This window comes from Gopherus flavomarginatus, chromosome 1, assembly GCF_025201925.1.
Source record: "Gopherus flavomarginatus isolate rGopFla2 chromosome 1, rGopFla2.mat.asm, whole genome shotgun sequence".
Classification (NCBI taxonomy): domain Eukaryota; kingdom Metazoa; phylum Chordata; order Testudines; family Testudinidae; genus Gopherus; species Gopherus flavomarginatus.
In genome coordinates this window covers 309,594,772-309,621,407 of record NC_066617.1, presented here as the reverse complement: position 1 = coordinate 309,621,407, position 26,636 = coordinate 309,594,772, and the positions used below count along the sequence as shown (strand labels likewise).

The 26,636-nt window shown below is 41.2% G+C and overlaps 1 protein-coding gene across 1 annotated transcript in view; it reads left to right on the top strand.

Annotated features, from left to right (window-relative positions):
• EPSTI1 (epithelial stromal interaction 1) overlaps positions 1-26,636 on the top strand; it is a 95,465-nt gene that overhangs the window by 56,953 nt on the left and 11,876 nt on the right. The window contains exons 8-9 of the mRNA XM_050951016.1: positions 2,185-2,268; positions 12,234-12,307. Of these exons, the coding sequence (XP_050806973.1) occupies positions 2,185-2,268; positions 12,234-12,307 (158 nt within the window). The remainder of the gene's footprint in view (positions 1-2,184; positions 2,269-12,233; positions 12,308-26,636) is intronic.

The window sequence follows — 26,636 nt, the reverse complement described above, 5'->3', positions numbered from 1 at the left end:
AGGCAGAAAGATAACATAAAGCCATGCTTGCCTCCCCACCTGTCACCAAACAAGAACTGAACAATGAGACCTGGGCCTAGTGGATTTATCTGAGGCAGAACTAGTCCTACAAATTTCACTAAGATGTACTTGAATTGAAAACATCCCCAGGACTGGTCCTGATTTCAGAGACATTAGTATGATGGCCATAGGGTATAGAGAGATGGAGTAGGTGCAGATTGACGGCTAAAGCCCCTCACTCCAAAGCTGTTTCAGTTTTATGCCTTTTATTCCAATCTTTTATGTCTGTTACTGTCTGCAATTGGTGGTGTTTTTTTTAAACATACAGTGCAAGAAATGTGTATATTTCCCTCAACTCTAGTTAATCAGTGCCCAAGTAAAGAGGATGAATTACCTTGCTGCTTGTGTGTATATGATACTTTTATTAACGCGATTCAGTATAGCTTATGTCACTTGTTGCTAGTACAACTCTATGGCTTTGTGTTTGTAAAAGATCTGCTCAGGCTAGTAGAACCACTCTACAGGTAAACTAGCACCTGTTGTGCCCCATTAAGGGAGCTATAACACATAAGCAATGGAGTACCACTAGGTGTGAAACCATTTGAGCACTAAGAGGTAATAAAGGGGAAATGTTATACTTGAGTTGTGCTAGTTTGATGTGGTGTTTTGATCTAGGCTGTGTTTAACCTGCAAAAAATTGTGACCTGCTATTTTTTTCATTTTTGTTTAACCTCTAGAATATAAGAGATCTAGTAAAGACACATTTAGTAAAATGGACATAATAACTGACTTTCAGTTCGCTAGCCCTTCCAAAAACATGAAAAATATTCATTTCAAGTCAAACGAAATGTTTTGTTCAATGTGATTTTTTTTTTTTAATTTTTGAGTGGTTCACGTTATTTTAAATGAAATTTTAAAAAAATTCAAAACAGGAAGTCCTTTAGAATCAAAACATGTTGATTGGAATTTTTGTTACACGAACAATTCAGCAAAACTGACACACATTCCCCAAATGTTTCCATGTTGCCAAATTTGTATCTTTTTGCTGGGAAAAGGGTGAGGTAAAATTTTTCACTCTAAATTCTAATTTTTAGCATTGTTATGATTCTCAATGGTTGCATGTACTAGAAAAGGACATACAGTTCTTGCTAAAAACAGTATAAATTTCCCAGATCCTTTCCATGGCATTACTGTATTACAGTGTACAAATATCACTGGACACACGTTTATCCCATTTACTGGATGTAGACAAAATTCAGTTTCTTTTTAGGCACTCTCCTCTTTTTATTGGTGGCTTCTCTTCTCCCCCCCTCCCCTCACATTTAATCAATTAAGATCATAATCCATTTTAATTCAGTCTTCCAAAGTGTTAACAATCCCGTCTAGATTTTTATTGTTCTCCAACTTGATTAATATATTCTCCACACAACCGCTCAAGTCATTACTGAAAGTAATAAATAATATTGGACCCAGAATGAATCTCCCTGGACACATCTAACAGCTCCTCCAGCTCGAGACTGAACCCATTAATAATTGCTGTCTCCATACAGCCTTTATAGCAAACTATGTACCCATCATTCAGTAGCTTCATTTGATTCACATTTATCAAATTCCTTTGAGAATCTTGTGTAGAATTATATCAAAGCCTTTATTAAAGTCAAGTTATATGATGGCCACCACAACTTTTTGTACTAAACTAAGTTAGTTTTTAATATTAATAATGTGCTAAATATGATATACACACAAAGGAAGGCACAGTCCCTGCTCAAGGTAAGAGTAATACATTCCCCCAATAACTGCAAATGACAAGAGAACATGCATTGAGACTCATTATAAGTAAGGGCTGTTTAATGATTGTTAATCACTTGTTAATGATTTCAGATCTAGCTCATAGACTTCTCCCATTCAAACAAATCCCCCAGAGGTGTCTGAACCACAGAGCACTGCAGACAGGGTCTCTCTGGAGAACAAATCACCCTAGCAATTGAATTACAAAAGGTAGATAACCTAACTTCTAAATAGTAGATTTTTAGCAAAAGAGCCTCATGTCTGGTTTTTAAACTTAGATGAATCTATCCCTAAGTAATCAGAAATATCTTGAACTAGTTTTGTTAATTTATTCTATAAAGATTGAGAGTGGGATCTTCTGACAATATATTGCTTTTATGCTCTGCTGTGCAATAGACTAGAAGCCGCACTTATAAGCAAAGACTCCAGGAGGATGAAAACAGAAGACTACAGGAAAAGAAGGCAGAACAACGGAGGAAGGTAACTATAATATGTTAACAGTTTATGTATAACGTTTCTGTACTGAGCCGTGTTCTGTAATCAGCTTTAAAAAACATATTAATTACTGTGGCATATGAGCACCAGGTCTCCTCAGGAAAAGTGCTTCAGACCAATTGTAGGTAGTCAAATAGGCAAAGCTGCAAAGTTCAGATATGGTTTGAAGCATCTACAAAGCTTACGTCAGGAATCTCCAACTTTTGGCGCGTAGCTCACCAGGGCCGGTTTGTTTACCTGCTGTGTCCGCAGGTTCAGCTGATCTCGGCTCCCACTGGCTGTGGTTCGCCATCCCAGGCCATTGAGGGCTGCAGGAAGCAGCGCAGGCTGAGGGATGTGCTGGCTGCTGCTTCCCACCACCCCTATTGGCCTGGAGCGGTGAACCACAGCTAGCGGGAGCCGCAGGTAAATAAACCAGCCCAGCTGTTACCTGGGTTCTTTCAGCCCAAAGCTCTTGGTAACTTTTACTCTGTGCGAGGAGGTGTCAGGAAATAAATCAGGAGACATGGACATCCGTCCGACCGATAGATGGCTGGCACAAACAGGACAACATGAGTGTTTTCACTTAAAGCTACACTTTACTAGTCTCAAGTACTTACACATGTCCACAACAAGATTAGTAAAACACCCCCAACCCTTGATAATCACCAAGGCTGAGTGTGGCTTTTGAGTGACACAACGGCAGGCTTCCGATGGCCAAATCTTCTGTCTTGCGGTCCCCACCGACAGACAGGTGTATCCAGAGGGAGAGTCCAAAGAGTCTCCAAATGAGTCCAACTATCTCAAGCTTTTTCCCCTTATTTATACATTGGTAATAGAATGACATGTCCCTTAAAGAACCCTTGTTAAGTAAGCAATTTCAATCATCAAGCAAGAAGTTTCTTCTGATTATTGATTAACCAGATGTGGGTTTTTCCAGAGTCTGCAGCCTTGAGACCCCAATAGACATTCCTGAGGGTACATCCTGCTCTTTTAAAATGCATGTATCAGCAACTTCAACACAATTCTTATCAGGAAGGATGCGGGGTCAAGCTGCCCTTACTGTGGCACCAAAACCCCCCTCCCCTCCTGCTTTGGTAAAACTGCATGGCCACTTTACAGCTTGCTAACTAGGTCGCCTTTAACAATAAACCATAGTGGTTTTAGGCACTTTACTGGTTTGCCAAAGTCTCCCCGTACACGGCCTGCCAGGGAGCTTACCCTGGTGGGCCACGTGCCAAAGGTTGCTGATCCCTGGCTTACAGCTCATTGGCTCTGAACTATTAGTTTATGCTTCCCTCCCCACCTCCCGCATTTAAACTGCATAACACCTTTTTTAGATGATGGTGCCCAGTTTAGTATTCTAAGGAACCTAATTTCTTCTTTGAGTGTTTGCACATGTGTATTCCACTCTTGGTGTGCACACAGTCTCTGGAAATTTTTCCCTCAGTGGTACCCGTTGGGGTGGCTTGAGCACCTTCTTCTGCTGTATAAAGGGCTTAGCTAACCCTGAGCCCCCTCAGTTTCTTCTTATTGCCCGTAATGGTTGCTGGAACGGCTCATCTTGCTTTTGAAAGTGTTCTCAGTGGACTGTGTACTCTTGTACTCTATTGTCAATAGTTCAGTGTTATTCTGGTTGTTATTGTTTTAGTACAGTTGGGTAAGTTTTACCCCACCTGAGGGTTTTGGTCAGTTCCTGGTGCAGAGGGATGCCTCGGTCAAGCCATACATTGCCTGCTATGCCCCTGCGTGACCCGCTCTCAAGTTGCTTAAACTATTTGGTGGAAGCTCATACAGGAGAGCATCGCCAAATTTTCAGAGACTTTAAACTTCACACGAAGAAAGATTGTCACCATACTAAAGTTTCCACTCATGGAGGTGGCCTTGAGACCTCCATCTGAGCCAGATCGGTCAGACTCAGCACCTAGTGCCTCAGTGTTGTTGGATTTGGATTTTGTGCCTCCTATTGTACTGCTCACCATCCCCAGTACCTAAGAAAACACATAAGAAGCAGATGGCCAAAAGGGGGAGATTCCTCAGCATCGAAGTCTGTTAGGCATGTGGATCAGAGTAGAGTGTGGTCTAAGCCAAAGTAGTCCTTGGCACCTAAGCTGGTACTGTCAAGTCTGGAACCAGAAGGAGCACCTTCCACATCTGTGACACCACTCTGTGCCACTGTCTGGGTACCAACCAGGCCAGAGGCATTTGCGGCTGCCAGGCAGCTTCTAACCCTGACAGAGCCAGTATTGCTAGCATTTCAAGGGTCAGTCCTATTGGTGCTGGCAGACATGGGAGAACCAGCAGGGTCACCACCAGCCCAGACCCATGTAGACTCATAGACCTGAAGGCCAGAAGGGAGCATTGTGATCACCTAGTCTGACTTTCTGCATGTTGCAGGCCAAAGAACCCTTTTTCCCCCTCCTTCTCTCTCCTGTAATAGACCTCTAACCTCTGGCTGAGTTACTAAAGTCCTCAAATCATGGTTTAAAAGATTTCAAGTTATGGAAAATCCACCATTTACTCTAGTTTAAACTTGCAAGTGACTTGTGCCCCATGCTGCAGAGAAAGGTGAACACTTCCCTGCCCCCCCACCCCCAGAGTCTTTGCTAGTGTGACCCAGGGGAAAACTCCTTCCTGACTCCAAATATGGCAATGAGTTAGGCCCTGAGCATGTGGGCAAGACCCACCAGCCAGACACCTGGGAAAGAAGTAGTGTTTCTCAAACTGGGGTTGCCGCTTGTGTAGGGAAAGCCCCTGGTAGGATGGGCCAGTTTGTTTACCTGTCCCGTCTGCAGGTCTGCCTGAGCGCAGCTCCCACTGGCTGCAGTTCACCGCTGCAGGCCAATGGGGGCTGTTGGAAGCAGCGGCCAGTAAGTCCCTCAGCCCGTGCCACTTCCAGCAGCTCCCGTTGGCCTGCAGCTATGAACCGTGGCCAGTGGAAGCCGCGATTGGCTGGACCTGCGGACAGGTCAGGTAAACAAACTGGCCCAGCCCACCAGGGGCTTTCCCTACACAAGCGGCAACCCCAGTTAGAGAAACACAACTCTGAAGTAATTCAGAGCCGTCATCATCTAGCGTCCCATCTTCAGCCATTGGAGATATTTGCTACTAGCAGCCTCACATGGGCCACATGCCATTGTAGGCAGTCTCATAATACCATCCCCTCCATAAACTTAAGCTCAGTCTTGAAGGCAGTTAGGATTTTTGCCCCTGCTTCTCCCCTTGAAAGGCTGTTGCAGAACCTCACTCCTCTGATGGTTAGAAACCTTTGTCTAATTTTAAACTGGCCATCAACAAGTTTAGGCTTATATCCATTTGTTCTTGTGTCCACATTAGCACTTAACTTAAATAACTTATCTCCCTGCCTGGTATTTATCCATCTGATGTATTTATAGAGAGCAACCATGTCTTCCCTCAGCCTTCGTTTGGTTGGGCTAAACAAGCCAAGCTCTTTGGAAAACCTACCTTGTGAAAGGAGACTCATTCCTTGGATCATTTTAGTAGCTTTTCTCTGCACCTGTCCCAGTTTGAATTCATCTTTCTTAAACATGGGAGACCAGAATTGCACACAGTATTCCAGGTGAGTTCTTATTAGTGCCTTATATAATGGTACTAATACAGTGAAACCCTGGTATAATGTGACATTTGGGGTCCAAAAACTTCCATTGCGCTAAATGTGGGGTTGCGGTATATTGGGGTTTCAAACCAGTCAGTTTGTCAGTGGTCCCCAAAGAGGTGCATTGGTGTGCACTGCCTAGTGCTTAGTGCCCAGCAGAGGAGAGGAGCCACGGCCCCCCGCCTGTCGGGGACAGAGAACTCCGAGGCTGCAGGCTCCTGTGTTCTCTGTCCCCGGCAAATGCGTGGCTGCGGCTTCTCTCCAGCTTCAAAAGGAGCCAGGGCCCCCGCCTGCCAGGGACAGAACTCCGGGGCTGCGGGCGCCGGTTCAGTCTGTCCCCGGCAGGGGCGGGGCCGCGGCTCCTTTTGAAACTGGAGAGAAGCCGCAGCCACGCACTTGCTGGTGACAGAGAGCACCAGCGCTGCAGCCTTGGAGTTCTCTGTCCCTGGCAGGCGGGGGGCTGCAGCTTCTCTCCCCTACAATGGTGTTGGGGACCACCGGTACTGTACAGTACTGTGAAAACATATCTAAGTTGTATCTGCCTTAAAGGGAAGCCAACCTATGATCGCTTTCTCTTAATCTGTTTAAGGTGCTTGTTCATCCAGTCTGAACTACAACACTTCCCTATGAATTTTTTCCCCTTGTTTAGGATGCAGGCTTTAGATAGCTTCTGCAACTTTGACTCGAAGTAATTCCAAGCTGCCTCCACATTCAGATCCTTGAGTTCTTCAGTCCAGTCCATGTCCCTAACTAATTCCCTTTTATGTTTTTAGTTTTCCCTTTTGAAATCAAGGACCCTAGTTGCAGATCCCCCTTTCTTTTTTTTAAGTGAACTAGCTCATGATCATTCAGACCAAGGTTATTCCCTACAACCAGTTCTTCTGTGAGGTCCTCACTACTCACCAATACTAAATCTACAATGACATCACTTCTTGTTGGTTCTTGGTGACTATTTGGTGAAGAAATCTGTTATCCAGGAAAATCTGGGCCCTACCAATTTTAGTAGCACTTGTCCTCCATTCTATATCTGGGAATCTAGTCTCCCATGATCGCACAATTTCATTAAAAATGCACCTCTGGCTCTCCCTTTGGTATCGTCAAAGGAAAAACCTGCAATGCTCACCACTCTGCACACCTCTTCACCTCTGCACTGGTCACCAGCACGGTCTGGAACTGCACCTCCATAGTCAGCGGAAGGAGGGTAGTCTTCCTCCAAATCGGAGACTGGGGCCTACCACATCAGCTCTTGGAGCCATCCCTCCTCGAGACACCATTACTCTACCACAAGAGTACCATCCATTGGTTGGCCAGGGAGGTCACTGGGGGCCTATGCCTGTCCAGTGGCCTTTTTGGAACCTGTTGGGTTTTCCCTCATATTCCAGGAACTCCTATTCAGTGGCCTCAAAGAGATGTGCAGCACTTACCCACGAGGCAGCACAGGCTTCTGACTCTGGTACTGGATATCAAGACCCAGCTCAGCAGGACCCTTTGCTGGCCTTCCCTTCCCCTGATGAGGCAGTCTCAATAATGTATACTTTGCTTCTCCTGGATGACTCCAAGAAATGTTAGAGGGTTGCCTTAATCCTGGGCATACAGGTAGAGGAAGTAAAAGAATCCTTTCACCCCAGCAGGTCCTTCCAGAGTGGCCCTACCTCTCAGTGAGGCCATTATATGAACTCCGATCCATTCCACCTATATTACTGGCTGGGAGTCACCACGAATGGAATGCACATGTGCAATCACTTGAATAAATGGTTACTAACCTTCCATAGCAGTTGTTCTTTGAGATGTGTTGCACATGTCCATTTCTACTCCTGTACATCAGAGCTTTCTTGAAAGAAGGAACTCAGGGACTTGGCATCGGTTGGGCCCTTTATATTGGCACTGCCAGCATGCGGCAGCAAAGAGCACTCAAGCTACCCCAAAGGGAACCATTGAGAGAGAAATTTATGGTGATTTTGTAAGCGGGGTGCATGCACATCAAGACTGAAACGGATGTGTGCAACACATCCCGAACTGTTATGGAAGGTTAATAGGCTTTATGAGAACGTCTGTGGGAGAGGAGAGGAAAGGAAAGGAGAGGAAAAGACTATCATGGGGACATTCTGAAGGCGATTCTGAATAGAGAACTAATACTTCACACACCATCTCCACTCTGTTGTGTTTAAAATCATGGAAATGTAGGCTTGGAAGGAACCTCAGAAGGTCATCTTCTCTCCAACCCCTGTGCTGAGGCAGGATTAAATATACTAGATCATTCCTGACAGTTTTGTCCAACCTGTTCTTAAAAATCTCTATTCTACAACCTATTCCAGTGTTTAAACATCCTTATAGTTACAAAACTTGTCCTAATATCTAACTTAAATCACCCTTGCTGCAAACTAAGCTGATTATTGCTTGTCCTCCCATTGGTGAATGTAGAGAACAATTGATCACCATTCTCTGAGGAGCAGGCTTTTACATCTTTAAAGTCTTATTTTCCCCCCTGCCATGGTATTCTCTTCTCTAGGCTAAACGTGCCCAGTTCTTTCCATGTTTCCTTGTAGGTCATGTTTTTCTACACCTTTTAATTTTGTTGTTCTCCTCTAGACTCTCTCTAGGTTGTTCATATGTATCTTAAAGCACGGTGCCCCAAACTGGACACCATTGATAACCACTCTAGGAATACAAAACTGGTTGAAACGCCACCTGTCTTATAATAATTTCATCTACACCATATTCCTCTAGTTTGCTTATGAGTATGTCAAGTAGGATTGTCAGCCTTACTAAGTCCAGTGCATCTCCCTTTTCCTTTCAGTCCACTAAGCCAGTTACCCTGTCAAAAAAGGAAATTTGGTTGGGTTTGACATGATTTGTTCTTGACAAATCTTTATTGGCAATTATTTATCACCTGTAAATTTGAACAGAATGATTGATTGTTTAAAAACTTGTTTTGATATCTTTCCGGGTATCGAAGTTAGGAGGACTAGCTTAAAATTCCCTCAGCTCTCCTCTGCACCAAGACGGGTACTGTATTTGCTCCTTTCCAGCCCTCTGGGACATCACCTATCTTCCTTGATTTCTCAAACATAATTATTAATGATTCAGAGAAAATGTCTTTAAAGTATTCCAACTTTCTATTTTAGCAAAAGAATAGAGAATGGATCAATCAAACACATACAGATTCATATAAATGATGTAAACTGACTTAAATGAGTATGAAATGGATTAGATCTTCTACTCCTGCATATGCAATTGCACCTGTTTGCACTAATTACTTAAATGAGTAGGTAAGCTGTCCAAACTCACATAATGAGTCTGTGGTAGAGCTGGGCATAGAACCTGATCTACTGACTTCCAGTTTCTTCTGTTGTTCCAGTAATTGGATGTACAGGTCCTTCAATAAATATGCCTCCATTTAATAAAATAAAAGTATATAGTTTATTTATTTCCCATCATAGCATGCACCTTTTCTCTTCTGTCCAATTACCAACATATATTTTCTCCTAAATAAAACCCTTATGAAATTTCAAATGCTATGGGTATGTATGTTATCAATAACTATGGCATTGTACATTGTGCCATGAAGAAATAGTTTTTCATTTAAAACTAGCATACACCTGAACCCTTCATAGAGCTTAGGCCAGGGCAGCCCGGTGTGGAGGTCATTCAGAGTTGGGGCCACAGTCACATCAAAGGTAAATCTCTCTCTAGCTACATTTCTGATTTTTATGTTTTTTACTGATTTCCATCTCTCCCTAAAGTATGGGCTGAGTGCAAAATTTTTGTTTTAATACATAGTACCAAAGTACTCCTTGCCTCAGTAGCTGCTATTAGAACGTTAATCTGTCCAGTAGGTATTTGTAAACTTATTCTAAGTGTACATATTTTAAAAGCACTAATAATTGTCCCTCAGATTTATGTTAACTCACTTCCACCTCAAGCTACTATAATATTAATGTAATTGTAAATTCTATTTTTGTGTGCACCTTCTAATGCAATATAGCTATTAAATTTATAGGTTTTGTCAGTTATTTTTTTGGGGGAAATAGGTTTTAATATGTATTGCTAGATTTAAAATGTTTTCCCAGGCACTTTAAACACAGTATTATGTACTTGCAGTATATTTCTGAAGGTATAGCTATTGCAGAAATCTAATGAATGCCATTAAAAGTCAAACATTAGAAAATCAGATACTGGATTTTAATTTTCAGGTTGAACAGTTATTTAAAAAGTGAAAATGAAGCTTGGCTTTTTTATTTCTTAATCTTGCTTTTCTTTTAGGGCTAGACGAACAGTGATACACAACACATTATCCAGTTATTGATTGATTATATTATTTACTGCAAAGCTTTTATTAATGTTCTTCTTAAATTAGTTTTTATTTCATTCTGTAGTTCATTTTTTAGTTACTGAACCTTTCTATAAAATTCATCACTTTAGTTCACATTCCAGCTTTATTGGTGCTCCATTACTATGGCAAATGTGCAGGACAGGTCTGTTTTCCCTTGAAGAACCCTTTCAGTGGCAAAAGTTGGTAGCTTCCGTTCCTGTTAACTATACTTGTAATGGCGTGAGATCCCTAGCATATCAGTAACTTAGCTGGCAGAGATGGTATGTTGCATAACATGGAAAGGTACTGACCCAGCCACTTCAGAACAAGTTATATGGAACTGATGTTCCTTTGGTTAGCATTAGCAGTCATCAGGCTGACCAGGACACCTGCCTGATACTTGGTGTGGCATGAATCCGAGCTAAATGATTAAACATGCATGGCCCAGCTCACTACCCTGATTTATAAACAAAACCATAGGGCCACATCATCATAACCTTAAAAAATGTAAAGTGCAAGGAAGTTGGCACAACAGTGGCCACACATTGTGTGCTTCCTTTCAACAATTGCAGCTGGTATTTGCCAATTGTAGTGGCTTTGCCTCACTCCTCATATGAGTTGGGTCCTGAGTTCTCTGTTGCGATGCCTGGTGCCTCCTCCCACGGTGATTATTTTATGTTCTCAAGACACTAGGGTGCTGTCCCTTTGGAAAATAACTAATACAACTACTCTTAAGAAGGGGGATGATCCAGTGCACAAGAAACAAGACAATAATACAAACTCCAACAAATGAAATACTATGCCCCAAAATAATAGTATAACAAAGGGGGACCTTATTGGGGACAGGAAACGGACACTCTAAAGAAGGAAAGCGATAAGGTTAACCAATAAATGCTAAAATGTTAATACAACCATTCACAACTGTACCACACCGCCAACTCCTTCCCTGGCATCTTTCCAGCTAGGTGGAAAGAGTGTGAGTCCAGAGATGGGTGTGAGAGAACCAATTCTGCAACCCTTTTCTGAGTAAGCCCTAATCATGGGAACAGCCCCTCTGATATCACTAGCAGCAGTTTGCATAATTTAGGATGGCTTTTAAGGGCAGCCGGATCTAGCTCTAGAACACTATTCAGTTTGGTATAAACAAGTATCCACAGACAATGCAGCAAGATAAGAATAAATTGAATGAGCATATTTACATAGTGTAAAGCGGTCGCTATGGACTCTCTTTAAAGCCAGGTATTCTTCATAACAAGAGGCCTGACTTCAGAACGGCTCGGCATAAAACAGCGTAAGTGTGGCTCCAAAGATAATAGTATGCAATTAAGGAATAAAGAAATGCACATAAATAAAATTCCCCAAAACTTTGTCCCAGTAACAATGGACAGAGGTCGTTTCAAAACCTAGAGCTATGTTGTAAAAGGTCCTGTTCTTCCCTCCACTTCTGCAAGCAGAAGAGAAGCAAAACCTGAGGATCAGGGCAAAGGGAAGGACAGAAGGGAGGAGAGCATGTTCTATGGCATCCTCCTATGGCTGATTAACCATTTGGAAGCTCCTCCACAGTAGGTCGTCAGGAAGGCAGAGCCACACAGTGGGAGAGGGTGGGGCTGAGGCAGGGCTGCAAGGCCCTCCAAAGCTTGCTTCCTCCTTCATGGCATAGTGTCATATCACTGCAGACTTGACTCAGGAGGCAGTAGTGGTCTTTGGAACCACCATGAAGGATAGAGGTAAAGACCTTCCATCTGGATGACGCCTGCCTCTGGTAGATCCCCCTAGATCTGAGTTTAGAACCCCCCGGCTTCCTTTGCAAGAGGACACACGCCCTTCTGTCCAGTGGAAGACTGAAGAGGAGATGGAGTCCATTTTTTGATATGCGATTGGGTATTGTAAATAAAACTTACTTCCCAGAGGAACTAAAATTTAAGTAAAATATTGGCAAATTAAGTAGTGCACTAGTTAAGGTTAATATATTGTGTAATTAATTGGGTTTGTCTTCTGAATAACTACATTAATAAATTTGGGTTTCACTTTTATTGTTCCCAGGGTGAATTATTGGAACTGAGACGAGAGCAAGAAGAGCAAGAAAGAACAAAAGTGCATCAGAATGAACAGAGGAGGTATGGCTTATACTGAATTCTTGTCTAGACGGCTTCATGAAACTGCAATTTTGTGCTTTAGGGAACCATTGCAATGAGGGTGCTCCAAGTAACATTTTTAGCATCAACCTTGCATGCAGACAAGCCAATGAGACCCATTCTCACAACTCATGTATAATCAATTTCTACACAATTGTGCAGTAACTTTTTTGCAAAAGTGGGTTTTGTTCCTTACCTATTGATTTGAAGACAGAATGGATCTCTCGGGATGCATTTGGAGGGGAATCTGAGTATAATCTATTATACTGTTAAGGCCCAGAATTTCAGAGAACTCTGCATGTCACTATGCCTAACTTATCTTCTCAGTCATGGCAAATACCTTAGCAAATGACTGGTGAAGTGTGTAAATGACCATGTGCACGTGTAATTATCTGGATGTCTGTGCAAGCAAATTAGGTGTCCCAACCTGGCACAAGCTTTTGCATAAGTATTCCCATACCATACTGGATCCCTGGTCCATCTAGTCCAGTGTCCTGTCTATAGCATTGGCCAGTACCACTTACTTCAGAGGAAAGTTCAAGAAACTTCATAATGGATAATTATGAGTACTTTTCCTTTATAAACAAGTAACTGTTCCTAACTCCTATCAGATAGTGTTTGCATTATGCCCTGAAGCAAAAAGGCTTTATTCCTTAAAAATAGGTATTCAATCTACTGTGACTGTAAATGTTCTCATTAGCCATATAAATATTTAATCCTACTAGTATCTTGGCTTCAAAAAAAATGGTAGCTAGTATGAGTTCCGTGGGCTAAGCGAGCACTTTAATATATATTCCTTTTCTTAGTGTTGACTTTCAAATATATTAAATATACCCTTGTTCTTTTATTTTGAGAGGGTAAGTAAAGTCATCTTATTCACCCTGTCTTCTCTGCATGCTAAACAGTCCCAGTTTAAGATTCTGGATCTCTCTCAACTGATTTCAGTTACATCACAGAATACAAAGTGTGCAGTGCTCACCTTTTATATTTATTTTTCATTACAAATATTTGCACTGTAAAAACAAAAGAAATAGTATTTTTCAATACAACTAATACAAGTACTGGAATGCAATAGTACAATCTCTTAATCATGAAAGTTGAATGTACAAATCTAGAATTATGTTTTTGTTTTTTGTTTTTTTTTAAAAAAACCACATTCAGAAATGAAACAATGTAAAACTTTAGAACCTACAAGTCCAATCAGTCCTACTTCCTTTTCAGGCAATCATTCAGACAAACAAGTTTGTTTACATTTGCAGGAGATAATGCTGCCCACTTCTTGTTCAGAATGTCACCTGAAAGTGAGGAGAGGTGTTCTCATGGCACTGTTGTAGCCAATGTCGCAAGATATTTATGTGACAGATGCACGAAGGGACATATGAATCTTTAGCGTTTCAATCACCATTCCAGAGGACATGCATCCATGCTGATGAAGGTTTCAGCTCAAAAATGATCCAAAGCGGTGCAGACCAACACATGTTCATTTTCATCATCTGGTCAGATGCCACCAGCAGAAGGTTGATGTTTCTTTTCTGATGGTTCAGGTTCTGTAGTTTCCACATCAGAGTGTTGCTCTTTTCAGACTTCTGAAAGCATGCTTCACACCTCATGCCTCTCAGATTTTGGAAGGCACTTCAGATTCTTAAATCCTGGTTCTAGGGATATATCTAGCTTTAGAAATCTCCCACTGATACCTTTTTGCGTTTTGTGAAATCTGCTGTGAAAGTGTTCTTAAAATGAACAACATGTGCTGGGTCATCATCCGAGACAGCTATAACATGCAATATATGGCAGAATCATAGAATATCAGGGTTGGAAGGGACGTCAGGAGGTCATCTAGTCCAACCTCCTGCTCAAAGCAGGATCAATTCCCAACTAAATCATCCCAGCCAGGACTTTGTCAAGACTGACCTTAAAAACCTCTAATGATGGAGATTCCACCACCTCCCTAGGTAACCCATTCCAGTGCTTCACCACCCTCCTAGTGAAAATGTTTTTCCTAATATCCAGCCTAAACCTCCCCCACTGCAACTTGAGACCATTACTCCTTGTTCTGTCATCTGCCACCACGGAGAACAGTCTAGATCCATCCACTTGGGAACCCCCTTTCAGGTAGTTGAAAGCAGCTATGAAATCCCCCCTCATTCTTCTCTTCTGCAGACTAAACAATCCCGGTTCCCTCAGCCTCTCCTCATAAGTCATGTGCTCCAGCCCCCTAATCATTTTTGTTGTCCTCCGCTGGACTCTTTCCAATTTTTCCACATCCTTCTTGTAGTGGGGGGCCCAAAACTGGACACACTACTCCAGATGAGGCCTCACCAATGTCGAATAGAGGGGAATGATCATGTCCCTTGATCTGCTGGTAATGCCTCTACTTATACAGCCTCAAATGCCGTTAGCCTTCTTGGCAACAAGAGCACACTTGACTCATATCTAGCTTCTCATCCACTGTAACCCCTAGGTCCTTTTCTGCAGAGCTGCTTCCTAGCCATTCGGTCCCTAGTCTGTAACAGTGAATGGGATTCTTCCGTCCTAAGTGCAGGACTCTGCACTTGTCCTTGTTGAACCTCATCAGGTTTCTTTTGGCCCAGTCCTCTAATTTGTCTAGGTCCCCCTGTATCCTATCCCTACCCTCCAGCGTATCTACCACTTCTCCAAGTTTAGTATCATCTGCAAACTTGCTGAGAGTGCAGTCCATGCCATCCTCCAGATCATTAATGAAGATATTGAACAAAACCGGCCCCAGGACCAACCCTTGGGGCACTCCTCTTGAAACTGGCTGCCACTTAGACATGGCGCCATTGATCACTACCCATTGAGCCTGACAAGCTAGACAGCTTTCTGTCCACCTTATAGTCCATTCATCCAGCGCATACTTCTTTAACTTGCTGGCAAGACTACTGTGGGAGACGGTATTGAAGCTTTGCTAAAGTCAAGGAATAACACATCCCCTGCTTTCCCCTCATCCACAGACCCAGTTATCTGCTCATAGACATCAATTAGGTTAGTCTGGCATGACTTGACCTTGGTGAATCCATGCTGACTGTTCCTGATCACTTTCCTTTCCTCCCCTCTAAGAATGCAGGTGAAACAGAGCAGGAGATGTACAATTCTCCCTCAAGGAGTTCAGTAACAAATTTTAGTTAATGCATTCCTTTTTTTTAACAAGTGTCATCAGCATGGACGCATGTCCTCTGGAATGGTGGTTGAAGCACGAAAGGACATATGAATCTTTAGTACATCTGGCATATAAATGTCTTGCGATGTCTGCTACAACAGTGCTAACCTCTTCTCACTTTCAAGTGACATTGTAATTAAGAAGTGGGCAGCATTATCTTGCGTAAATGTTTCTCTTAGCAATTGGCTAAACAAGAAGTAGGACTGAGTGGACTTGTAGGTTCTAAAATTTGACATTGTTTTGTTTTTTGAGTGCAGTTATGTAACAAAGTAAATTTATAAGCTGCACTTTTATCTTTTTCACGATAAAGAGATTGCACTACAGTACTTGTACTTTTTCAATTCACTTCATACAATTTCTTATCATTTTTACAGTGCAAGTATTTGTAATAAAAAATATTAAGTGAGCACTGTACGCTTTGTATTCTGTGTTGTAACTGAAATCAATATATTTGAACATGTAGAAAAACATCCAAAATATTAAATTTCAATTGGTATTCTATTGTTTTAACAGTGTAATTTAATCATGATAGATTTTTTTAATTGTGATTAATTTTTGTTAATCACGTGAATTAACTGCAATTTTCAACAGCCCTTGTTTTAACTAAGCAAAAGGATTCATGGATGACTTTAAGTACCAAAAGTCATTCACAGAATTCATATAATATTGAATTTCAAAGTCTATCAACCTCTTAACAAGCTGCTGCTATTAATATTTTTTCCCTTGGTTTTTAAGGGTAAATTAATGCTTTTCTGGACCAATTACAAAACAAAAGTCAACCAAGCAGCATTCACCAATCTGGACATTTTGAAAATATGGATCGTTTTGGCGGTGATAGCTGGGTGAGTAACAAACGCATCTTTTTAAAACTCCACAGTTGAAATCAATTACGTTTTTTTGTTTTTAATGTAGCTACCTACTCCCCAGATGTTATTCTTTTAGTGTTCTACTTAGTCTGATGGGCAGTCTGCCAGGATGATTACTATAAATTCTACAATAGCTTCTGAGAAAAAATCCTGATATAAGCAGTCTTATCAAAATAAAAAATGACAGCTGCCTTTACTGCAGAACTAGATTGCCTTGAATGCAAGATGTTATCACTGCTTCCCTAAGTTTAGAACAAAAATAAATGAAGTTTTAAAGAGATTTTCGAAAGACTTTAAATGAAAGAGGCTTGGAAACGTTGTAAACATTTTTAATACATTCTGGAAGGGGAAAAAATAGCACATCAAGGATACAGCTGTTCATTTTTCCCCATAAAATTGTGACAAGAAAGACAGTGTATCCAATTTAAAATATGAAACCTTCTGCATGGCTTCTTTGAAGAAAAAAATCATGGAATTTTGCTGTAATCCATTAAATATACAATATTAGATACTAAACTGAATTCACGCATTCATTTTTTATTAATGTGACTACAGTTCTGCATAATGGCATCGAGTGATTCAAAAATATTTTGTACTAGTCCCTTATATTTAAATGAACCACAGCAGAAATTGCCCATTAAGGGCAAATGAAATTGTTAAAAGGATAATCTGCTGAAGAGGAAATCTTGCAAAGGGATTAAACATTGCAGAAAGACACACAGGGTTAAGTGAACTGGCAAATGTAACAAAAAACAATGTTAGCTTAAATGATTAAACAGCAACTTTGAGTAACCATGGTGATTGTCTTCTGATGTGTCTGTTTCCAGCACATAGCCCAGTCCTACAAAGACCTGTATACATGTTTAACATTTATACATGTGAGCAATCCCATTGATATCAATGGGACTATGAATGCGTTAAGGTTAACCATAGATTGAAATCTTTGCCATATAAGGGCCATCCTCATTGAAACTATCCATGTCATAGTTGTGCTAAGAAACCCCAGGCCAGTTGAACCCACCAGCGACACAGAAAGAGACAGATGTTTAGCTCTTTGGGGAGGGTCTCAGTAGATAAGATTGACAAAGGGCAGAGAGAGAAAGTATGACAATCCGCACTTTGCAGATGAAGGAACAGAGACACAGACTGAATGTATTTTTCAAGGTACTACAGAAACCTGTTTTCCAAGCCAGGACCTGAACCCAGATCTTCTGAATTCTAATCCAGGGTCCTAACTGCAAGAAGTCTGTCTGCCCAATTGCTGAGAATTTTCACAATGACTTCAGTGAGAGTAGAACGTTGCCATCAGAGCCAGTCACCATAATGTGCTACCCTACACAATACATGATTCTGTTACAAAACGTAAATGGTTTCAATCTATGTATAGATCACTTAATAATCTATTATAGCTGTATGCAGCATGCTATTGTGTTTATCCTTGCTTCTTTTTATAAGAACAAGCTAAACAAAGCCACAATACAGAGAGGTAGCAATAACCCTACTTTAGAGGCCACCATGTAAATAAAACCCCAAGCTACAATAGCCTGCCTTCTACTGGGTAAAAATGACAAAGAATGGCTTTCTGTTCCCAACTATAAATTACAGAAAAAAGAAGGGAAGAGTAAATAAAACAAGGAAGAGTAAAAAAAAAAAAATAAATAAATGCAATGATGCATCATGGGAGGGAATTTAAAGTGGCAACTTAAAAAAATAAAATCGATGGGGAGGGAAGCCTGGAGGGCTACAAGCAAAAACCAGGATTGGGAGAGGCCACCACTTGCAGGATTGAAACTTTAGACTCTGATCCTACACAGACTTAAATATGTGCTTTAAATTTAAGGATATATGAGTTGTCCCATTAAAGTCAATTGCATTACTACATAGAGTGCATAAAGTCAAGCACATGCAAAAATCTTTTCAAGATCAGGGTCTGAGATGGTAAATTCCTCATTGGAGGGTGTGAATCCTGCTATCCAATTTTGAAGAGAACGGAGTATATAGTCTGCACTCCAGTATTCAAGGTTGACAGCTTTATTTTAAAGGTGTATTTGTTTGAGTTTGATGTAATGTGGGGAGGCAAAAAAGCAATGAAAAAAATTGGGTCAAATTGTGGTTTATGCAAATCTTTAATACTCAAAATTGGTTTAAATTAAGTATAGAGAAAAAAATCATCAGTGTCTCCTCCAGAAGGAGAGAGGTCTCAAATGTTCCATGATATTCTACCGTCAAATTGAAGGGACAGATGGAATGATTTCCTGAATCTGAGAATTCATCCCTTCTTTGGATACAGCTACCTGCCAGCAATGTAGTTCTTAACATAGTTCTGAAGAGCAAATATTTTGCATTGGAACAGATCAGATTCCATGAAGTAGTGAGGATTTTAGTGTCGTGTGTTTTTAATAAATAAAGAAATAAATAAAAATCTGTCAGATGATACCCCATCTAAGGTTTTCAGCCACCATAATCCACTTATCAGCAAAAGATCTAAATTGAACACTGGTATGTTAACCATATACTCAGTACACTTTTAAAGAACAAAGTATAAAGCTTTCCAGCAAAATGCAGCTTCGTATCAGCTCGTTTACCAAGTGCTTTTACCTCCTTGCTTGGTTGTGGGAGACAAATGTTGTGGATTTTTTTAAAAATGGAAAACAAATTAATACCAGACTGCTCTCTGCAAGCTGATGCTCCCTTGGGATGTAGGGTTCATCACAGGCTAAAAGAGAAGATCTTGAAGAAGGCTCCAGTTAATACATTGGCAACCATTGTAAACCATTCTTTCTGGAAAACATAACAGCTGTCAGCTCAGTATGGTTTATAATTTCACAAAGCATTAAAGCCCAAGGTTTAAATTGTGGATAAATTATCTCAACTATTTTGACACTAATAATGGATCTAAATGGTGTACCTGGCTTAATACAAATACACTTTACTTCTGTCTTTATGAAAAGAACAACTTCAAATATTTTGCACATCTTTATATGCAGTTCAGCTGAATTTTTACCCATACTTAAAGAACTGAGGGATTTATAGAGGCAAAGTACTAATACGTTGCAAGTCCCTTAATAGAGCTCTTTTTTTTTCTGTGAAAAGCAAGAGCCCTCCATGGACCTTTCCTTTATCCTGTTCATAGAGAGAAATCACATGGTAAACTGCTGAAATTTATGTAGTCGTCTTTTCTTTTAACAAAATATAAGCTGCCATGTTGAAACCTTACAGAGCTACAGTAAACTTGGGACCTAGAAAGCAACCTAAGATAGTACTGTCTCATTTCATGTCTCCATTACACTGTGTGTCATGCATAAGAATGAGGAATGCTTTTTGGATGCTGACTCTCCTCCTTTTGGTGATGCACAATTCAAGTATGAATACTGATAGGGAGGGGAAAGCTCATACACTGAAGGCATAGGTGCACTGAGATGATAAACTACATTCTGTACTCCTCCAATACGTAGAACAAGAATCTACTGGAAAAGCAACTGTCTAAATGAATGAGACTGACAATGTCAGTGTAATTTTGTAGCATGTTGTATTGGAATGATTCTTTCGGAGTCTTATTCAATAGCCACCATGTGGTGGTTGCTCCTGCTAATTTTTCAAGGGATGAAACATGCCATAAAGCTTATTGTTGAATACTAAAGAAATAGTCCTGGTTAAGGAATGTAGTCTCACATGACAAATCAATGTGGTCCAGTAATGAACAGCCTAATCACATGTGGAAGACTACATTTACACGAGGATTTTTATTGCACATATTACACTCGTGAACACTTGGGAATCCAAACCAATTTTGCTTCCCAACCACAGGGAGATTGTATACTGGACTGGCAGGACAATGAATCCAATCCAGTATAGAAATTACTGTGTTGAAAAAAAATTGTTTACTGCTAACGGTTTTGCCTGGCTGGTATTCATTGGATGGGGCACAACTTAGATCAGAAGTCATCAACCTTTCATAAGTGGTGTGCCAAGTCTTCATTTATTCACTCTAATTTAAGGTTTCGCATGCCAGTAATACATTTTAATGTTTTTAAAGGTCTCTTTCTATACGTCTATAATATATAACTAAACTATTGTTGTATGTAAAGTAATTAAGTAAATGTTTAAGAAGCTTCATTTAAAATTAAATTAAAATGCAGAGCCCCCTAGACCAGTGGCTAGGACCCACGTAGTGCGAGTGCCACTGAAAATCAGCTCACGTGCTGCCTTTGGCACGCATGCCATAGGTTGCCTACCCCTGACTTAGTTAATTAAGATATGTGTTTAATGTTGAACCCTTCAGGTGGAAGTATGAAAGAAATGGATGTTTAAAACCACTTTTACAGCAAAAACAGCAGTACAGATAGGGGGCTTATTGAGTGCATCCTGAGTGGTTGCAGCTGAGTTTAATGATTATCTGAAGAGTGATCAGTTAGCATATGTAAATATGTGCTATCTGATCTGAGGTAAAGAAATTTGTCTTGAATAATGTTATTTTCAAAGGAAAAAGTTAGGGCTCCTGTGTGACGCTGTTTGGAGCGGCTCAAGGGCATGACTACCAACTTCATGGCAGATGGTTAAGCAGGGCACACATCCAAAATTGGTTGAGAGTTCTGAACTTAGATTTCAACAACCAAGCATCAAGTGTGAACTCCTCTTGCACTACAACTGCCTTAATATGGAGTCATAGACAGTTCCTTTGGGTACTCCAATCTATCCACTCAGGCAAGCTTGACTTTTTGATAAATGGTCACTTACACCAAAAATCATAACAATATTCTAGCTACTCCCAATTCCAAAGGACTAGTCACTTATCCCAGGTCAGTTGCACTTTAGATTTTACACTAAAGACAGCGCTTGTAGTCAATCCTATAATAAAATAATGAAAGATTTATTAACTAAGAAAAAGCAAGTAACCATATGCACACACACCAATGAGTTATAGTTTTTTGGTTCCAAAAGGTAATAGAAGCTGCTGTAATATGCAAGCTTTGTGTCCACTAGGGCCAGCCCAGACTGAGCTGCTGGGGATCCCTTGCTTATGCTTAGAAATTTTGCACTCTCCATTCTCCAGGCAGCATAGAGACCCAGTTTCTTCTCATCAAGAATTTTTATTCACTTCCTCTCAGAGTTCAAGATGATGGGATGAGTTCATGCACAGGTCTCCTCTTCATGTGGGGGTGGGGACAGGAATACAATTAATGAAGTCTTTGTCTTTTGTTTCACAATGGCTCATCTGGTTGCAATGGACCTTCTTGGGGGAAGGATCTAACACCTTCTGTAGGAAGCCAGCATTTTATATTAGGTCGTGCTTCTTTCCTCTGAGTTACAGTTATAGATGCTTACAATGCAAACACTCAATATAACTTTATAACATGGAGTACAGATGTTATAAGTGAGATTATTACATGAAGCATCCTACAAGCATTTAATAAAGTCTAAATATTGAACACATTTTTATAACTCCAATACCTGTTTTAACAATACCAACACAGAAGTGAGCCAGACTGGTTTCCAGCTACGGATTTGTCAGTATTCAGTTAAGGCAGGGTTTCTCAAACAGGGGTCACTGGAAGCGGAGTCCGGACCAAAGCGCTTCCAGCAGCCCTCATTGTCCCAGAGCTGCGATCCATGGCCAGTGGGAGCTGCGATCGGCCAGACCTGCGGACGGGGCAGGTAAACACACCAGCCTGGCCTATCAGGGTCTTTCCTGACACAACTGGCGACCCCTGTTTTGAGAAACCCTGAGTTAAGGCCTTGGGACCTTTGCATGAGCTGGCCCCAGGACTGTCAGCATCACATCCAGAAAAAACACCTTTGAAGTACAGCACTATAATGGTGAGTGTTCCAGATATCTCAAAAAACATTCAGAACAATACCTATGTTGACTTGATTCAGTGAACCCACGCAACCCATCCTGTTGTTCATATTAAAGAGAGTCAATATTTGCTTATTTTTTTACTGTCATTTTATTACCCAATCCCATATGTGCCTTTGAAATTTTCTCCCTAATTATATATTTAATAATTTTTCCTTTTAGTAAATATTTCTGTGCATATGTATTTATACTGTATTAACACAGGTACCTTTCTTTCTTGTCTAGCACTCAAGGTATTTTGAATAAAAGAATAATACAACTGAAAAAAAGGTAAGAATAATAAACTATATTAGTTGTCTAAGTGTTATGCAAATGTCAAAGTAAATCATTTTTTAAACTGAAAACTAAATTATTAGAAGGTGTAATTAAATGTCACAACAAGAGGTGATTTGTGTTAAGCATGTAAATGATTACCTTTAGTCTACACAGTTGCATAATATAGCTGTGATTGTATTTATATATATATAAAAAATACAAAGACACATATTCTGAATTCAGCTATAGCCATGTGGTCTCATTCACATAGTAGAGTTGTACATGTGTAACTGAGGGCCAGATCTGATCTATACAACTCCACTGAAGTGTATGAGACCAGCTGGCTGTAACCAACTGCAGAATTTGCATCATTGTGTTTTATGTATAATATTTCAACCCAAGGTAAGCTGCACCACTAAGAGTTTAAACTGGAGCGTCACATCTACGCTAGCATCAGTATAGCTACATCAGTGCAACTACACCATTGACCAGTACTGACTAGTTCTCACTTCAGAAAACCTGTTTCCTGGTACACAGTCATGGACATTGGCTAGGGTAGGTTTTTGAAAACATGGAGTGGTGAAGTACCGTAAATGAAATGCAAGTTGTGTATCTATATGTATGCTACCTATTCTTCCATTTATGGATAAAGTTTCTAAAATGTTTTAGCCCTAATCCTCCTCCCACATACACCCGTGTAAATTAAAAGGGACACCACAGAAGTCAATGGAGTTCATTGTCCTAAAACTGGTGGAGGTGATGTGGGAATCAGGTCCTTCGTTTTAAAGTGGCATTTTCTTCTTTATTGCGTCTGTTTATCTTCTTTTCATCTCAGTCTATTGCTTTTTTCCTCCTGGTTGTACAAATTGCCACACTTAGTTCTGCAAATCCTTAAATCTCTAAAGTGTTAGTCTCTATTATACCTCTCTCTGTGATACTGTTTGAAGGATGCAACATAGAAATAAACTATTGTATTTTAGAAAGGAAAGGATTTTCTTTAGATTTTCTTCCCTGCTAATTCACAGTCCCCAAGGAAGAGAATTGAAGGCTTTGCAGAACTAGGACTCCTGGAATCTTAAAATATGAGGTCTGGGGTATCTGATGCCCCAGTATTGATGTCTTTCATAGCTCTGGCTTTGAAGAGATGATATTCTGAGCCCTATTCCAAGTGCTAGAATGTGTGTGCAGAGACTTAAAAACAAACACACTGTTTTGTTTAAAATTTTGTGGGATTACTTTGTTTTTAAATGTTCCCTTTCATTGCTCTGTGTCCCCTATGGGACAAACCCCCCTAGTGGTTCTTTATTTTTTTTTCATTAATTTAAACAGTTAATTTTAGAATGAATTTTTTTAACATGGATGTATTCTGAAGAGTGAATTTATAAAAATATTTCAGTGCTCTACATTGATTATCTTTTATGATTTCCATATCAAATCTGCTCATCTTACAAGTTGAGTGTGCGCATGTCGGGAGGAGCGGGAGGTTAGAGGCAGGCAAGTTAAGTGCCAGCTCAGCAAACATAACCTGAAACCTGAAAGTATCAGAGGGTAGCCGTGTTAGTCTGGATCTGTAAAAGCAGCAAAGAATCCTGTGGCACCTTATAGACTAACAGACGTTTTGGAGCATGAGCTTTCGTGGGTGAATACCCACTTCCTCAGATGCATGTAATGGAAATATCCAGGGGCAGGTATATATATGTGTGCTAGCAAGCAAGCTAGAGATAACGAGGTCAGTTCAATCAGGGAGGATGAGGCCCTGTTCCAGCAGTTGAGGTGTGAAAACCAAGAGAGGAGAAACTGGTTCTGTAATTGGCAAGCCATTCACAGTCTTTGTTCAATCCTGAGCTGATGGTGTCAAATTTGCAGATGAACTGAAGCTCAGCAGTTTCTCTTTGAAGTCTGGTCCTGAAGTTTTTTTGCTGCAGGATGGCCACCTTAAGGTCTGCTATAGTGTGGCCAGGAAGGTTGAAGTGCTCTCCTACAGGTTTCTGTATATTGCCATTCCTAATGTCTGATTTGTGTCCATTTATCCTTTTCCGTAGAGACTGTCCAGTTTGGCCGATGTACATAGCAGAGGGGCATTGCTGGCATACGATGGCGTATATTACATTGGTGGATGTGCAGGTGAATGAACCAGTGATGGTGTGGCTGATCTGGTTAGGTCCTGTGATGGTGTCGCTGGTGTAGATATGTGGGCAGAGTTGGCATCGAGGTTTGTTGCATGGATTGGTTCCTGAGCTAGAGTTATTATGGTGTGGTGTGCAGTTACTGGTGAGAATATGTTTCAGGTTGGCAGGTTGTCTGTGGGCAAGGATTGGCCTGCCACCCAAGGCCTGTGAAAGTGTGGGATCATTGTCCAGGATGGGTTGTAGATCCTTGATGATGCGTTGGAGGGGTTTTAGCTGGGGGCTGTATGTGATGGCCAGTGGAGTCCTGTAGGTTTCTCTCTTGGGTTTGTCTTGCAGTAGGAGGCTTCTGGGTACACGTCTGGCTCTGTTGATCTGTTTCCTTATTTCCTCGTGCGGGTAATGTTTTCACACCTCAACTGCTGTTTTCACACCTCAACTGCTGGAACAGGGCCTCATCCTCCCTGATTGAACTGACCTCGTTATCTCTAGCTTGCTTGCTAGCACACATATATATACCTGCCCCTGGATATTTCCATTACATGCATCTGAGGAAGTGGGTATTCACCCACGAAAGCTCATGCTCCAAAACGTCTGTTAGTCTATAAGGTGCCACAGGATTCTTTGCTGCTTTTACAGATCCAGACTAACACGGCTACCCTCTGATACTTGACACCATGCAAGGCACTGCATTTAGCCGTATGGAATGGAAATCCATCAACCTCATGAAGAAACTTGCACAAATACAGACAGATATCATCTTCCTTTCCAAATGCAAACGGATGGACATCATACCAAATGGACTAAAGGTAAAAAATCCACTGCTATCTACATACTACACAGACCACAGTGAGAGATTATGTCATACTCTATCAAAAAAACTGAGGAACCACCTGATCAGCATCCTATACAGCAAACAGGAAAACATCAAAAAAGAGCTCTCCAACCTGGAGACTCTCATTAACAACCAAACTTCTATACAAACGGACTTCACTAGAATAAGACAGGAGATCTACATTACTCACTTCACCTCTCTTCAAAGGAAAAAGGACTGTAAGCTGTCTAAACTCCTACCTGCCACATGGGGCCACAACAGTGGTACCCCTAACCCACCCAGCAATATCGTCAATCTATCCAACTACACACTCAGCCCAGAAGAAAAGTCTGTCCTATCTCGGGGACTCTCTTTCTGCCCTGCCACCCCCACCAACATGATACAGTTCTGTGGCGATCTGGAAGCCTACTTTCGCCGTCTCCGACTCAAAGAATACTTCCAGGACAACACTGAACAGTGCACTGATACACGGGTGCCCTCCCACCAACAGCAGAAGAAGAAGAACTCCACATGGACTCCTCCTGAGCGTCGAAATGACAGCCTGGACCTATACATTGAATGCTTCCGCCGGCGTGCACAGGCAGAAATCGTGGAACAACAACATCGCTTGCCTCACAACCTAAGTCGTGCAGAACGCAATGCCATCCACAGCCTCAGAAACCACCCTGACATTATCATCAAAGAGGCTGATAAAGGAGGTGCCGTTGTCATCATGAACAGGTCTGACTATCAAAAGGAGGCAGCCAGACAACTCTCCAATACCAAATTCTACAGGCCACTTCCCTCAGATCCCACTGAGGAATACACTAAGAAACTACAGCATCTACTCAGGACACTCCCTACACTAACACCAGAAGAAATCAACATACCCCTAGAGCCCCGACCAGGGTTATTCTATCTACTACCCAAGATCCACAAACCTGGAAATCCTGGACGCCCCATCATCTCGGGCATTGGCACTCTCACTGAAGGACTGTCTGGATATATGGACTCTCTACTCAGACCCTATGCCACCAGCACTCCCAGCTATCTCCGCGACACCACTGATTTCCTGAGGAAACTACAATGCATTGGTGACCTCCCAGAAAACACCATCCTAGCCACCATGGATGTAGAGGCTCTCTACACTAACATCCCACACACAGATGGAATACAAGCTGTCAGGAACACTATCCCTGATGATGCCACAGCACC